Source organism: Vombatus ursinus, unplaced genomic scaffold (assembly GCF_900497805.2).
Source record: "Vombatus ursinus unplaced genomic scaffold, bare-nosed wombat genome assembly UNPS02014772.1, whole genome shotgun sequence".
Classification (NCBI taxonomy): domain Eukaryota; kingdom Metazoa; phylum Chordata; class Mammalia; order Diprotodontia; family Vombatidae; genus Vombatus; species Vombatus ursinus.
The window spans coordinates 37,684,360-37,701,919 of NW_020954550.1; the positions used below are offsets into that span (position 1 = coordinate 37,684,360).

Below are 17,560 nucleotides of genomic sequence, written 5' to 3' on the forward strand. Positions count from 1 at the left end.
TGAAATAATGTATGTGAAGGGCTTTGTAAACTATAAAACATCACGTTAGCATTACAGCAGGAATATGTGCATGCAGACACCTTCTGCCTTTTGATATCATGGTTCTTAGAGGTGAAAACTAAATGCCCAGAATTCATTGCAAACCTGTGTAATGTCAAAATAACACTCACAAAACAGTATGTTAACATGTTTGTATTTTTAATTCCTTTTCCAAAGATTACAACTCTCCGAACACTATCATCGCCGAGTTACACAAGCATATAACCTGATGAATGAGTTGTTATTTGAGTCAGCACAGGTGCCAGGAAAATCCTTGACAAAGTCGCCAGGAAGCCCAGCTAAATCTCCTCGCGTTTCTAGGAGACGGCATCGTCTTCCTCCGAGCGGGTAAGAGAAGCTCTGACGTAGGTCATTGGGCAAAGGTCACTTTTCAGTTTTCAGAGGCAGAAATCCAGCATTTTGTCTTTCATCTAATTCATATGAGGCTAGGTCTTTGTGTCTGTCTTTAAACAGTGAATTGAGAAAGTGTAAATAAACCATGGTCACAAAGGCTTTGTGAATTTATAGTTACTCCATAAATATTAGTTGCAGCAGCACCATAAAAAGGGGTAAAAGTCTTAATTTTGTAACCTAAACAGCTAACATATTTGAAAAATGTACTTCATGTTGGGGCAGCTATGTGGCACAGTGGATAGAGTGCTGGGCCTGGAGTCAGGAAGACTCATCTTTCTAAGTTCAACTCTGGTCTCAGACACTTACCAGCTATGTGACTTAACCCTGTTTGCCTCAGCTTTCTCATCTGTAAAATGAGCTGGAGAAGAAAATGGCAAACCACTAGTATCTTTGCTAAGAAAATCCCAAATGGGGTCACAAAAAATGAGTTTTTGCAATTGAACAACAAAAACTTTATGTTAAATATTGGAGAATCTGATATATAACCAATAATATTGATTACAAGCCATTTTTTCTTTCAGAGTGATTTTCTTTCTACCTTGGGCCTGGGTCCAGTAAAAAGGAATAAATATCACTTAGAATATCTAAGAAAACAGAGTACAGGGTTACAAAATAATCCATAAATTGATTGGTCTATCTGTCTGTCTATCAGATGAGGATCCAGGTGTCTTAACGGATCACAAACTGAAAATGAATTAGCACCATTGTGCTGTTCCATAACAAGTGAGGCATACTATCAGGATGTTTAAAGAATCAAATGCATACCGAAGTAATGAAAAGAGAAGTATATTTAAAGAAGGCTAAAAAGGAAGTCATAAAAGGAGGAAATATAATGTATAAATAGTGCTGGATATGGAATCACAGGGATCTGGAGTTGAACCCCAGCTTCCCTCCTTACTTCCAGCATGCCCTTGGACCAGCTACATCACTTCTCTGGGCCTCAGTTTCCTAATCCGCAAAAGAAAAGGGTTGGAGTAGATAATCTCTGAGGTAGCTGTATATCTGCTTTTGTGAAGGATTTTTTGAAAAAACAGTTAAAAGATTTGGGCATGTGTGGAATAGTAGACAGAGGGCTAGTCATGCAAGTCAGGAAAATCTGTGTCCATGTCCCACTGCTAAGACATACTGGCTTCATGACCCTGAGCACCTTTCATGGATATAAGTAGCAGAACAGTTTCTGCTCTGCGTTAGCGAAAGGAGTTTTCTCATTGAGAGTTTTCCATACCATTGAAATCATAGTCCTGGATAAAGAAGTGTAGTCACAGAATGTCAGCATTAGAAGGGGTGCGTGCCCCCAGGACATGAACAAGACCTCTCCAGCAACACACCTAAAGAAGGGTCATCCAGCGTTTGCTTTTAGACCTCTCGTTAGTGAGGAGGAACCTCCGGTGCCCCACACATACCAAGCTATGTGGAGATAGCTCTCATTGTTAGGAAGGTTTTTCCAAGCACTCAGCTAAATTTTCTCTTTTGAAGCTTCCACTCTGTTGCTTCTTGTTCTGTTTGCTGGAGCCAAGTGGAACAAAGCTCCTCCCCATTCTGTGGGACAGACCTTCAAATACGTATACAGGTTAGCCAGCCTGAGCTTCTTGAGCCTATTCTTACATGGCATGATCTTGAGACCCTTCAATATCTTAGTACCTTTCAGCGTATAATTACTAGCTTCTCAATGCCCTTTCCCGAATGTGGCAACCAGAACAGAACCAAATCCTCCAGGGTTTAGAGAGGAGAAAATCCAGAGACTAATAAATATTGTCAAGTATATAAAGAAGAGCTACCCTTTCTACAGCTCCATTAAAAAAATAGTAATTTGTGTTAGACATAAAGAATGATTTGTTGAAGATTATAAGATATTGAAGGAATAGATTAATTAGAAAATTGTGAAAACACTTAGGTAAGTAGAGAAATCTCAAGTTGGTAAGCTTTGGTAAAACCACTTATCTGGATATGGATTGTGCTGTATTTGTGGGAATTAAAAAATTTGTAACTCATGCCTACTAATAATGTAATTTAGATTGTGAATAATATAATAATGTCTTTTCTACTTTTAGAAAGGACCGTAATATTAGTACCTTGTCACCAACTCGAAATGCCAAAGTTAGATTTGCTTCCAAACCTACTTATATTCATGGAAGATCCCCTGTGAGCCAACATCAACATTCATCTCAACGAAATAGTAAGATTCATAAACCTTTCGTCCCATATAAACATTACTACTTATGACCATTGTTCCATTTTTGTTGTTATTGCTATTACCATTAATAGCAATAAACATCGAGATGTTTTAAGGAAAGGGGCAGCTGTCTAGGGAGCTATCACAGATATGTACTGATCTCTTAAGCTTGATATCTTTCCCAAGAATTCTCCAGTTACAGTATTATTTCCTTTCTTTCCTAATGTCTAAGAATTCCTGGTCTTGTAGATATGCCATTGCTAGCTATCTTGAAAAGGACTACTTTGCTAAAAAGGAGAAGGATAGTAAGTCCAAAAGTCCCTTCCAACTTGTATTTGAGAGTGTCTTCATGTTGCAGACCGAAGTCAAGAGTGTTACATGTATTTCCTTTTCAGGAATGGCTGCTATTCCAATAACGAAAACAACAGAAATTACCACAAGGCCTGCCCGAAATGCATCATGCTCTCCAGACCTCTCCAGTCAAGGTAAATGACAAAAAAATAGCATGTTTTATAAGAAATGTCTCCCAGACAGAGACTTCGGCATGCAGCACATGCTCTGGGCACAGCAGTTGAATTGCCAGAGGGACAGCAGCTCGTTGTGTTTATATCCTTGGGTAATAACTCTGAGGGGCTGGACTGCGCACATAAGTTTAGCTAGGCCTCATATCAAGGTCCCCAAATGTAGATCTGTTTGGGCATGTAGGATTGGTCACATGTGTTGTGTTTGGCTGCTTTTAACAAATAAGTGGGTGGGGCTCCTACATGCAAAGTGTGCACAGGAGGCAGAGGGGTACTTCACAAGCTGGAGTAGGGGAAGTCTTTTTCTCTTTGTGTGGAGTCCTCACCCAGTGAGGGTGAGAGATGCTAATAGATGAGACCTCTGCTGTGGCACCAGAACCAGAGACTCAGCTGCTTGATCTTTGCAGACTATATGACCTCTAAGGTCACCATGCTGTCACATCTCAGGTGATTCCAGTGGACTACCGACTCTGTCTCTGGGCTTCCTAGTTACCTGGGCATATGCTGACTGGGTGGGAGAAGGACAGCTCTCTCATCTGCCTCCTGACAGCTCACAGCAGCTTCACTCACCACCAGGAAGCAGAAGAAACAATAGCTTTAATTTTTATGTTAACTTGAACTGTTTTCCATTGGAATAAGGAAAAAGGAAAGTATGTCTCCTCCCCTTCATTGCTAACCTGTTAGAAAAAGGAATTTATGTTTGTTGCATCTACTCACATACTTGCAATTCAGCTTCCATTCCCACTACTCTATTAAGACTGCTTTGTCTGTGCCTTAAGTACTAATTTTAAATGACTTTTTCTTAGTTTTTTTCCCTTTGACCTTCCTGTAGCATTTCATATTGCTGATCCTGCCTGCTTTCTTTATCCTCGATTTCCCCACCTAGGCATAGATATTCTCCAACTCTCTTTCCTCTGCCTTTAAAAAAAATTAAGCTAACTGAAGGTATGTAATAGTGTATTTATATCAGAAAAGGCAAAAAAATCATACCTTGAAAAAACCTAATTCTAGAGTCAGAGAAAAATATAAATCTTACTCTTATAGCTTTAAATGTGAATGGATTAAACAATCCACTAAAACAAACAAAAAAATGAAAGACTGGATAAGAAAACAAAACCCTACAATCTGTTGCTTACAAGAAACACATTTAAAAAACAAAGACATACACAAAATGAAATTGAGGGGATGGAAAAAAATTTACTATGCATCGAGTGAATCCAGAAAAGAGGAGTTGCTGTCATGCTACCAGACAAAACAAAAAGACATTCAAAAAATAAAAGAGTATAAACAAGGAAACTATATTGTGCTGAAAGGAACCTTAGACAATGAACTGAAACCAGTAATAAACTAATATGCTCCAAATGCCTTAGCATTCAGATTCACAAAGGAAACATTACCTGAGGTTCAAGAAGACATAGACGATAACAGGAGATTTCAATATCCCTCTATCAGTTTTTGGTTTAGGTTTAACAGAGAGATAAACAAAAGGCAAAATACAGAATTGAACAGATTTCTAGAAACTAGAGAATTAAATTAGCGATTACTAGAATTAAATTAGAATTACTAGAAATAAACTAGAGAAACTAGAATTAAAAGACCTATGGTATCTTCTAAATATGCACCACCTGGAACTTTTGCAAAAATTGACCTTGTACTAGGGAACAGAGATATTGCAAACAAATGTAAAAAGACAGAAATAGTCAATACATCCTATATAAACCATAAAGCAACAAAAACAGAAATTGGTTCAGGGACTGCAAACAAAGATACAGCCCCAAATGAAGGCTTAACAATGAAATCTTAAATAATGAATCTAAGAAGAAATTGTAGAAACAGTTTATGTAGAAGAAAATGATAATAATGAAACAACATACCAAAATTTCTGGGCTGCAGCTAAAAAGCTCTGGGGAAAATCATATTAAAATCTTAAAATCATTGATTAACTAAGTAGAAAAAGAGAGATTAATGAACTGAATGTGCCTTTTAAAACAAATAAACTTAAAATGAGCACAAAAAAGGAGATATTAAGAGTTAGAGAAGCACATAGATTGAAAACAAAAATCCCCATAGAAATGATAAAACTAAAAGCTGATTTTTTGAAAAGACTAATAAAATTGACAAATCTTTGGCTAATCTGATTAAAAAGAAAAGAGCAGAAAATCACATCAATAAAAGAACAAATGAACAAGATAAAATCATGATAAAACCAGAAGAAATAAAAAAGAATAATCAGAATATATTATGCAACAAAATATATGCTAACAAAATTGAGAACATGAAAGACATGTACCTTCAAAAATATAAAATACCCTCTTAGAAAAACTCTTAGAAGACCAGATAGAGGTTTTAAATAACCTCTCAGAAAAGGAAAAACATTTCACTCTAAAGGAACTACCAAAGAAAAGAACTAATCTTAATAGATTCACGGGAGAATTCTATCAAACTTTTAAAGAATAGTGAATACCCATACTTCACAAATTAGTCTCAAAAACTGAGAAAGAATCTGTCAGAAGTCTTTTAGAAGAGAAATGTAGTCTTAATTCTTAAACCAGGGAAAAACTAAAACACAGAAAAAGGCAAGGGTAATGAGCATTGACTCAGAAATTGTCAGCAAAATCCTGTCAAACAGACCACAATCTAAGAAATTATTCATTAGACCAAGTAGAATTTAAACCAGAGAGGCAAGGATAGCTCAACATTAGGAAAACAATCAACATAATTAATCATATTAAAAATCAAAACATCCAGAACCACATGATCTTCTCAGTAGATGGAGAAAAAGCCTTTGAATAAATAAATAAAACTTTTCTCTTGGATAGGATGACCTGGATGATGTTCTTCACAAAGAGTCTGGTGTACTGAAAATGTGGGTGAAGGATGCTATATCTGACACTTTTTAGAACCCTCACCTCTGGCCACACCAGTACTTCTTCAGTGGGGGGCAGATCACCTCCAGCTGGCTGGTGGTAACAAAGGCCATGGCCCCAGGTGCAGCTCGTGGCACCCATATAGCATCCTGGCTCCAAGCATAGGCCCTCAGCACCCCCAAAGCACATATTATCTGCAAGGTACTTAGTCTTCTAATTGGATGAGGCATTTTGGGATTCTTTGCCCTCATTTGCAAAATCCAGGGCTTACTAGATATCTAGGGTCTCTGTACTTTAAAGATATGATTTTATGATCCACTGAAAGGACTGGAAATAATTGCCATTCTAATATTGTTATTGAAAGCCTACGTCTAAAATATTATGCAAGTTCCGTTTTGTGATCAGTAAACACCTGCCTTTGAGTGCTATTTTTGGAAATTTTATAAAATTTACTCCAGATTTGTGCAGCTTTTTGTTGTATATTTGGCTCTTATCTCCTGATGAATTATCTCAGGGAGAGCTCAGAGAAAAATGAACAGCCTGGAACTGGATACTACAAAATGGTTCTCAGGAAGAAGAATCCAAGAAGAGCAGAGCTCTGCCTGTTGTGGCCACTTGTTTAGATTCTAGATTTAGAGCTGGGAAAAGGAAGGCAGAGGCGAGCGTAGTTTAACCCCCTCACTTCATAGCTGAGTAAAGTGAGGCCCAGAGGAGTAATTGTCTTGGTCAAAGTCCCACAGGCAGGGGGCAGCTAGGTGGCGCAGTGGACAGAGCACTGGCCCTGAAGTCAGGAGTACCTGAGTTCAAATCCGGCCTCAGACCAAACACTTGACACTTACTAGCTGTGTGACTCTGGGCAAGTCACTTAACCCCAATTGCCTAAAAACAAACAAACAAACAAAAAAAACAAAACAAAGTCCCACAGGCAGGAAATGAGAGCTGCTGTTTAAGCCTTTATCCTCTGACTCCAAATCCAATCTGCTTTCCACTGGTCCACTGTTGAATATGCCATCAGTTGGTTAAAATTTAAACTGACAATCCTAAAATTCTGGCTTGAGAACTTTCATTTCACCAGATTCCACGATGGTCTGAATTTTTCAAGAGAGTTTTTTTTTTTTTAAGAATTAATTGTTAGCATTTCAAAGCTTTATTTGTAAAATAATGTTGGGTACATAAGTTGATATAAGCCATTCTATGCAGCAACCCAGAACAATAATTATCATGCCCATTTCATAGGTGAAAATTCTGAAAGCTACCCAGGGTAGTGTTAGACTAAGTTTCCCATTGGCTGCTAACCTCTATTACATCTTGAACTCAGAGAAACAAATTTCACGTCCCATTTCTTTGCAGCGACCATTTTTTTTTTTGTAGCATGTTAAGTTTGCTCTTTAGCCCTTGTTCTGTTTTCTCCATTATCTTTTAATCTCTCTTTTTGTACCATCTGCCAATCTTACTTGCTATGCTGCTTGTTCATGTATTCAATGTCATCATCAGCTCCTAGATTCACTCGTCAGCTCATATTCTGGTGATAGATTTTTTTTTTTTTAAAGAACAGTTTCTATTTCCTGCAAAGATAGGTTCAAGATTTGGTCTTTCTGTAATATCTTCACTTTATAACTTACTCCTAGCCTTGTGAACTAGTCATTGACATCCTACTTAAAACAGGAAAGATAAACTTTTTCAGAGAGAGTAAGATTCTTGTGCAAGACTTTGAAGTGGCAGCCATGGTTCCTGTCTTCAGAATCATCATGGTGTGGGTGGCTGCTGAGTGACATTATCCTCATCTCTCTTCATACCCTTCGTTTGTGAATATCTAGCTTGTCACCTTAAAGTTCAACCAAAATTAAATGTCTAACCTCTCCTGTTAACAAAACATCCATCTCTTCCCTTAGCTAGGTTGTCCATTTTCTGTTCTAATAATGTTTTAAGAAAAATGTGTGTGTGTGTGTGTGTGTGTAGGGAGAGAGAAATGTTTGCCAGCTCTGAGCCCATTAGATAGCATAATCAACAAGGACATCAATCAAAGGCTTCTTTTGACTGTGTATTTGAAAATCATCATTTTTAAATAGATGGTATAAGATTGATTAGACTAACTTATTTGATTTTAGGTAGCACTCCAGTGTAGTATTTGTGATTCTTAGAATCTTATCATGATAGTTATTTCTAACATTTTAAGATAAAGTTATTTCTTACATATATCTTGATATATGACCATAGTATAAAATATGTAACTATGACAATAATGGTAACAGTAGCTCTTTTCTTCAGGAGGACATTTTGCTGATTTAGCAGAGCTTGGTATGAGAATGTTTGCCTTTATTTATAAACAGATTGCAAGCACTGTTGTCTAAAAAGTAGCTTTGAGTAGTTTGCTGAATGGTTATTGTTACTATATCAAATTCGTGTCAATTTGGAGCTAATCTAAGTCTGAATGAACCGTGTGTGTGTGTGTGTGTGTGTGTGTTTTATGGTACAGCAGGGTGCTTTTGCCAAGAGTATTAACACATACTAGGTTGCTTGTAAGCTTCAGACTTGATTCAGTGAAATTAGATAATAGAATAACAGCTTTGTGACTTAAACTAGAAATCATCAAAAAAGGAAAATGATAATATTCTTTTAAAAGGCATATACTCCTGTGTTGCATTCCATATTGTTTTTTACAAGTGATGTCAAGCTGCTTTTAGACAGTTCCTGTCCTGTCAAGAGTTAAAACACAAAGCAAAATCTCCATTCCCATACAATTTTGCAGTAGATATATTTTCCAGCCTCAAACTGCAGTTCCAGCAGCATTTTTTAGATCTTGATGTAAGTGCAAAAGAAATTTCCGTATTTCAAACTGCATTTAACTGTGCAATTGAAGAGCTTCCACCTAACCTTCAACTGTAAGTCATTAATCTACAATGTGAATGACATGCTGAAAAGCCAGTTTTCAAGAAAAGAATCTAATAGAATTCTTTAAATGCCTTCCAATCAGTGATTATGATTAATTAAAAACATATGCTTATGGAATGTCAGTATTTGAAACTACTTATCTGTATTAAAAGACATTTTCAAAGATGAACTACAGAAAATCTCATTACAGATCAGCATTAACCATTTGCAATTGATTTTGATGATAGGAAATACTCACTTTGAACTCTAATTAAACAAAATGTTATTCCACAGAAAAAGAATTCCATTCTTCTCACTGGTAGACCCATATTACCAAAAATGAATTTATTTTTAAATTCATCAGTAAAAAAATTGTGGAAACTTGTTTTCTGTTCTTATGTAAGTACCTACTTAATATCCTCAGTTTTGCATTTCAGCCTGCAAAGCCTGAAATATTTACTGTCTGGCCCTTTACACAAAAAGTTTGTTAACCCCTGCTTGAAAGAATGTACTTAAAAATGTGTTCTGAAGTAATTTCCTAAAAAGCCTCAGTGGCAGAAAGGTTTATTATCTTGTATCCCAAGGCAGGTCTTTCTTTTGAGTTTGTCTTAGCATCTATAAGGACTTTCTACTCCAGGCCTCTTAATATTTTCCTTTAGTAGCTCTTAATTTTTGAGCCATGAGAAAAAAAAAACAACTTATTCTCTCTCATCTTGATACTTTGATAGCCTTTGCTCTAGGATGGCACCATGTAGAAGCTATCAAATGCCCTAAAACTATATTGCTCAGACAACCTGGATTTTGGTCCTTGTAACAAAGAATACTGATGTCCGGACGTCTCAGGAACATGTCAGTATAGCCAGGTGTATAACCTCTGCTTTTTCTCCTTTGAAGACTTTGGTTATCCACCTCAACGAGCCACATACATAAAAAATTCTGAAACTAGTACATTCACAAGTAATGTGGAAGAGTATGGGAGGGAGCACGATAAAGTGAGTTCCTGGACTGTGCCTGAAGGGGTTGACAAGATTCTTTGCAGAAGTTCAAATTCCTCCCTTGAGGTAAGAATTATAACTTCAACAGGTTTTGCAGGGGAGTTGGGTGTCAAGGAAAGGATTGGGATGGGGAAAGGATGAAGGAAATCTGGATGAAAAGAAGAAACTAGCTTCAGCAAGGATGCAAAGGTCTGGGAATGAGCCTAGCATAAATGAGATGAGAAGTGTCTTTGTCTTTTTAAACTTCATGTTGCCTAAGGTTCTTGTCCTTTCTCAGTTGGATCTCTAGTTCATGAACCCCAAGGTCTTTTCTTCCCATTATAATACCTGAAGCCCCCTCTTTTCACCTTTAGTCTCCTAATACTTCTTTCTCTTTTTGTCATCTTTTGTTCCATGTGGATTTTAATACTTCATAACTTTTTTTTCTGTTATGAAGGCTTTTGCTTTGCAGCTCTTATGCCTTAGATTTCCCATCCCTTATGTCAGCAGTCATACCTTCAGTGTTATATTTCAGCTCAGATTCCCCATCTTCTTAGAAGTTCCTTGCTCCTTGCCTTACAAGAGCTGTTGAATAGTGGATGGATCTTTGTTCTCTATTTTCAGGAATATGTTTTTGCAGGGAGAACTGTGCTATATCTGAAGATGACTGAAATCAAGGTGGTTAAACCAATGCTTTTTTATACCAGTAGTTACTTTTCCAGGAAGCAGTTGTCCATAACAGGTCTGAGAAGTTGAGTCGCACTACCTTTTGGTTCTCAGAACCCTACATAATCCCACAGTCACTATTACAGCCCTATAAATCTTGTTGTACTTAGTTTATCTGATTTATCTTGATATTACATGGTCTTATTTCTTATACTAGGAAGATTTCCTAGACTATTCCGACTGGAGAAGACAGGCACTCGAAGTACTTGCCAGAAGCACAGATATGTGATATGGGAATTCCAAGTTTGAATGGTCTGAGCTTTGAGCTGATTGCTTGTAGGGAAGTTATGCAGAGACAGGATGATTGTGCTATTTCATAAACAGCACTTGGGAAATTTCAGTAGAGCCAGAGTTTGGGGGATGAAAATGGTATTAGCTTCTCTACATGAGGATGACTTTGGCCTCAGCCATTTATTTTCTTTCCTCAGTTTAGCAAGAAATTATTGCTGCTTATGTGCAAGGGATATAAAGACAAAATTCAAACAGTTCTTGCTCTCAGGGAGCTTATATTCTATTTCTTTGTGGAGTGATATACAAAGGGTCTTAGAACATCCCCTGCATTTGGTGCCCAGTACTCATGAGTCTTCTTCAGAGAAGGCTGGGGTCAGTTTGGTGATTTGTCACAGCAGTGATGAAAATATGATTGTTGACATTTTGAGGTCCCTTTTGGAAATGAGTAGAAGTATCCTATTGAAACCCTGACTTGATGCCAAATTAATCATTCAAGGTAATACCAGAGACACTTGTAAATGGGCTTTTGGTATCATAAGTAAGATACCTCTGTTCTGCCTTGCAGAATACAGTGAATAATATTCAAAACCACCTCATTTTAAACTAAAATTGGACTTGGAGGAATTCTAGCAAGACTTCTCAGATTTTCTTTCAGCAAGTAATCCTTTTGTAAGTAAGAGAAATATTGCTTATTTGAGGACTTATTAGATGATTTCCAGTCCAAGTGCTGCAGTCCCTCTATTTACCGTTACTGTCAACCTGGAATGGGCTGTGAACACCAAACATGATGAGACAGGTCAGGAGTCAGGGCCAGGGATCTCTTTTCAGGTTTTATTTAGCTTTTCTAAGCCGTCAAGAATGGGACTAACTACATTTTTTTCCTTTGCTCAATAGGACTTTTCACCAGTTGAAGATGAAGGGTTTCCCGTAAGCTTCAGTGGCCTGGAGAGTGGGTCTGAGAGCACTGGCAGCATCCTCAGCAAGATTGACTGGCATGCGATCGATGACCTGGTGGCCATGGTAGAAAACACATGAAGCAAGTTGTGCCTTTGGGGCCGTGTATGCCCAGGCTGCTGGGCACAACACTAGCATGACTGACTGCAAGAAATGACGTCTCAGAGAAAGAACCCGAACAAGAACCTGAACCAGATTGGGGGGATTGTGGCGAACATATTAACTAGCATCAGGGAAAATTCAGTAACGTGATTCAAGCTAGGAAGGAGAGGACGTTGTGCCAGCTATAGTGCCAGTTTCTGCATTGTACAAGGACAACCACACATCATTAGTAAATTAATCATATCACATGAATAAACATTTTCCTTAAATCATATGTTTTTATTGTTTTTCACCTTTAGGAAAACAGGAGAAATGTTTTCATGCTGTTCAGTTAAGAGTTCAGATGGTTTTAGTCCTCTTGTAAGTTAAATGTATACAGAACATTGTTTTAAATGGTTTTATCAATAAAGTTTTTACCCCCCTGGCCTCTATTGTAATTTAAATAGCAAATGTATTTACCTTATCTAAGTGAAACTGATTTCAAATGCCTGTTTGGCCACCTAAAATGAAGGGAAGCTTGTGAACAATGCATGTTTTTCCAGAGGGTTGTACTGATTACTACAGACGAAGTCACAGAGGAATTTGGGGGAGGCATGTCTAAGGTGGATGGGGACAAGATCGTTTTTGTGTCCAGCACAGATGTTTCTGCATCCCCTGGATTAGGAGAGGAGATAGTGGGAGGTGGTTAATCATAGGACAGGGGTGCAGTAATGCCTTTGGACTAGAGCTCTCCAAGAATGTGACCTGGGCACCTGCCTCCTGACCACGACCATAGGGATGGACTTGGGAACAGGAGGAAGCATGTGTGTCTGAATACAGCTAATGGGGGGACTGGTTTGTTTCTCATTTTTTTTTTCTAGGCCAGGAGAGGAGCCAGTGAGAAGGAAAAATAAATACATGTAGTCTAATTAAAAATAAAAAATGACTAAAATTTGAAGGTATATGCATTATTCATTGTTGGAATGCACCTGCATAATGAAAATATCACCTAAATTGATCTACAAATGGAATGCAATACCAATCAAATTAGCAAGGGTATGTATATTGATAAAGCTTAAACTAAGTAAGAATTTAGCAAAAAATCTAAAATCTCAAGTGAAATAGAGGACTAGCACTCCTAGACCTGAAATAGTACCATAAAGAAGAAATTATCAAAACTATCTAGTTACTGGTTAAAAAATGGAAATGTAGACCAGTGCACCAAACATAGGGACAGTCAGAAAAAAATGAATTAGATAACTCAGTGTTTGATATATCTTGGAAAATAAATTACATAGAGAAGAAATGCTTTTTCTTTGATTTATTCATACATCATAAATTGGTCTAAGCCTAATGTCAGCTAACTGCTTTCCAGTTTTCCTAGCAGTTCTTGAAGAAAAAGCATTTAGGGCCAGGAAATGTGCTGATTGCAGGGAATACAGACTCCACAAGGAGACAGTACTTGCCCTCAAGGAGCTTACATTCTAATAGAAGATAAGATATAGAAGGGAGTGGTAGCCAGGAAAAGGTGTCAGGTTCTGGCAAATGAGGGATGGTGAGTGGAATCATTAGGCAGTCAGTTGAGACACTCTTTACAGGAATAGTAGCATTTTGATTTGTTTAGTATTTTCCAAATGAGAAGGAAAGATGAAGATGGGAGTAAGTACAAGTGGGGCGTGGTGGGAAAAGGTATTAGCTATCATAGGATGTAGGGCCTGCTTTGGAGGCAGCTAGATGTACTCAACTTGCATTAATTAGGAGAACATGGTCCGAGGGTAGGAGGCAGAGCGCAGTTTCAGGGCATCATGGCAAGATGACCTGAATATTAAATCACCACAAAAAAGAGCAAGGAGAATCAGATCAAGTACCTTTTACTTCTGTGGTTGGGAGGGTATGGTTTTTAGCCAAACGAAGTATAGAGGCCATTACACAAGATAAAATCAGTGATTTCTTGACTTGGAGCTTATTTCTTTAAGTCATCTATTTCTTCTTTCTGGCAGAACTGTGTATCTGATGACTATCACTTTTCTTTCTGTCTTCAACAACCTTTACCCAAATACTCTCCATTAGCTTCCCTCTTCTAGTTTCTGGATTTTGTCATGAGTACTTTTTAAAAATATATTTTTTATTTCTTTAAATATCTCCCAATCACAGTTTTTTAACATGAGTACTTCTTAATATATAATGCTTATTTTCATGTAAAATAACTGTCCAGTTTTCCTTTGAATAAAATATATCCTTGGATTCTGGTCATGCATCTCATTTAGCTACTCATATAGGATCTTATATAGCTACTTTTTATGGGGAGGCCAGCAGACTTCTTTATCTATTGATTATTAGCTTATTAGAGAATATATGTTTTCTTAGTCATGTGATCAACAAAATGACAAATTACTTCCTCTAAACTCCAACTCTGTAAACCTCCCCCATGTGACAAAAAAAGGAATTATACACCAGATTGAGGAAGAAAGCACTATCAAAGTCCTTTTTTGAGACAAATACAATCCTAATGCCTTAAACCAAGTAAGTTTAATAAAGCAAAATATATATATATATATATAGAGAGAGAGAGAGAGAGACCAGTGCGATTGATGAATATTGATTCAAACATTTTGAATAAAAACCTGGCAAAAGACTAAAAAATCATTGTGATCAAATTGGATTTATGCCAGGGATGCAAGGATGTTTTAGCATTAGAAAGATGGACTTGTTAATTAACATATTAAAAATAAAAAAATCTTAAAGCACAGGTTATTCCAACAAATGAAGAAAAACTATTTGACAAAGCACAATATTTTTACTAAAAATCCTCTAAAAAGTATAGGCATAAAGGGATTTCTATATGATAAAAAAAGTATCATCTAAACACAAAAGCTAGCACTACATAAAATGAGGAGACACTAAAAAGTTTTCTAATAAATACAGGAGTAAATCAAGGATGCTTCCATTCCCTCACTATTTGATATAGTTTTAGAAATGTTAGTAATAGTGAAAAAGAGAAATTAAAGGCATGAAAATAGACTGAATCATCCCTATAGGATTTACTCAGAACATCCCATGGAATCAGCGAAGAAATCAATTGAGACAATAGAGTAAAGTTGCAAGCTGTAAGAATAACCCATAAAAATTCAACATTCCTATGTAATAATATAACCCAGGAGTCAATAATAGAAAAGAACTCCCATTTAAAATAACTGCAACATAATTTAAATATCTGAAAGTCAATCTACCAAGGCAGAGTCAATATCTGTATAAATACGATGATAAAAGTTCTCTTTTAATAAAAAAGGAACAACTTCAATAACTGAAATAATATTCAGTGCTCATGGCTAGGCTATGCCAACGTAATAAAAATTACAATACTACCAAGGTTAATTTATATATTTAGTGCTACCAAACTGCAAACTACCAAATGGATTATTTTATAGAGATAGACAAAATAATTTAAAAAAAATTAATTTAGGGGGCAGCTAGGTGGCGCAGTGAATAGAGTTCTGGTCCTGGAGTCAGGAGGACCTGAGTTCAAATTCAGACTCAGACACTAAACACTTCCAAGCTGTGTGACCCTGGACAAGTCACTAAACCCCGATTGCCTCACCAAAAAGCAAAAAAAAATTAATTTAGAGGAACAAAAGACTTATAATATCAAGGAAAATAATTTTAAAAGATAGGAATAAAGGAGGAATAACCCACTTCTAGATCTCCAACCACAGCATAAGCCAGAAATTATCAAAACAATTTGGTACTGGTTAAAAAACAGAAAAATAAAATCAATGGAATAGACTAAATATGGAAGAATGAGAGATAATCAGACTCCATAAACCTAATGTTTAATAAGCCTAAAAATGTATGTTATCTAGAAAATAACTTCCTATTTAATGAGAACTTCTGGGAAAAATGGAAAGTCTGGCAGAAATTAGATTTAGATCAACATTTTACATTCTATTCCACAAATTCAAAATGGATGTGTGATATCAGAATATTAAAGAACATAGTATGGAAAAATTAGAAGACAGAAGCAGGTCATAGATCTTTCACAGATGTGGTTGGGGTTGAATTCTTAACAAGGGCAAGAGGCAAGTACAAAAGAAAGTAATTTTGATTACATTGAATTGAACAGGTTTCACATGAGAATTAATGCAAGTAGGATAAAAAGAAGTGGTCAACTAGAAAAAAACCTTTGTATCTAATGTCTCTGATAAGGATCAAATGCAAGATAAATATAAAACTAACAGAAGTATGTGACTGGGGGGAGGAGATGGAGATGGGGGTTGGGGTCCCCCACAGGGAAAAGGCTCATGGTGGTGAGAGTTGACAACACCATCCTTAGCTTCAAAATGCTGACAGATCTGTGCAAAAACCTAGTGTTCAAGACTCCTGGTAAAATCGTTCCCTGCCCTCTCCTCCCATTTTATAGTCAACTCCTATTTTTGTACTTCATATATAATGACACAAATAATGCACAATACCTGTGGAAAAGAATTCCTCCTGCTTTCAACTGCAGATTCTGAACTTGGGGGAATTTGGTCAGCAGGACAAAATATCTGGCAGTGAGATTTCTTAGGGCTCTATACAACCACTGGTTCTCATTAATGGTCTAAGACTATTTCAGTCCATCGTGGAAACACCTGGAGATACGGCTTAGAAGACAAGACTTTGCCGTGGTTTCTCAGGCCTATATCTCCGTGATTGCTGATCTTGCAACATTTGTTGGACTTCTTGTTGAAGAAATGGTGAAAGATATATTATGGCAAAGATGGCATTCTGAATCCACTAACAATACCCCTGAATCCAAGTAGCTTGCCAGGATGTTTCCTTTAACAGACTTGTTACAAACTAGAAAATGAACTCATTCCAGTCCCACCAATCTCCAAAATAATTAGCCACACTGACTCTGGCTCTTCTTGAAAATGGATTCATCTTTTTATTCAAGATCAGATTTGGGAATCTTGCACACTGGTAACCAATCTGGAAAACCAAAACTGTTATTTTAAATCTGTTGAATGGTGCCCCTAAATATTCTTTATCAGAACATGTGATAGAAGACACGTCCTTAACCATTGTACTGAATAGCCACGGAGCCAATTATTATTCACATAAATATTTATTAATTCACAATATGATAGTGTTATATGGTTAGGTTTTATTCTTTGGAAATTCCTAATAGGAAAACATGGCTATCTCAATTGATAGATTCAAAATGTAGCAGATGAGCAAAAAAATGATCTTAGCAAACCAGTTTATTAATTGTTTTTAGCTCTTCTATGCTGATGTTCTCAGGGAATCCACTGCTGGAAGTAGAGAACATGCCAAGAGAGGGGATGGTGGTCTTGAAAGCACTAAGGAAAAAGGACAGAATTCCTCATTGTATCTTTCAAAAAGAAAATAAAAGATAACAATAAGCATGAGATATCTTTAAATCAGAGCAATTCATTAAACTAGGGAAATCATGTGTCCTAAAGTTCTTCAATTCAAGGGTAGCATGTCTGATCAACAGCTATTATAATAAGCCTGTTGGTTTGGCTCATTTTTCTAAGCATAACTTGTAATTTCTGTGTGGAAGTTATATTATTTGCATCTTTCCTACAAGTGATATTTCTAAAGGGAAAAAGAGCAATACTTTTTAGAGCCAATTGTAAACATCTGTTGTCAAGAGAAACATTTTTTTTTAAAAAGAGCATTTGCATTTTGTGCTTAGTATTAAAATAG

At 36.7% G+C, this 17,560-nt stretch overlaps 1 protein-coding gene across 6 annotated transcripts in view; it reads left to right on the forward strand.

Moving 5' to 3' along the window:
- CPLANE1 (ciliogenesis and planar polarity effector 1) overlaps window positions 1-12,297 on the forward strand; it is a 113,202-nt gene extending 100,905 nt beyond the window's left edge. For all 6 annotated transcript variants that reach the window (XM_027863377.1, XM_027863378.1, XM_027863379.1 and 3 more), the window contains 5 exons: window positions 217-387; window positions 2,505-2,629; window positions 3,022-3,111; window positions 9,780-9,946; window positions 11,711-12,297. In XM_027863377.1, coding sequence (XP_027719178.1) covers window positions 217-387; window positions 2,505-2,629; window positions 3,022-3,111; window positions 9,780-9,946; window positions 11,711-11,851 — 694 coding nt within the window. In that variant the 3' untranslated portion in view covers window positions 11,852-12,297. The remainder of the gene's footprint in view (window positions 1-216; window positions 388-2,504; window positions 2,630-3,021; window positions 3,112-9,779; window positions 9,947-11,710) is intronic.
- Window positions 12,298-17,560: the final 5,263 nt, after the last annotated feature.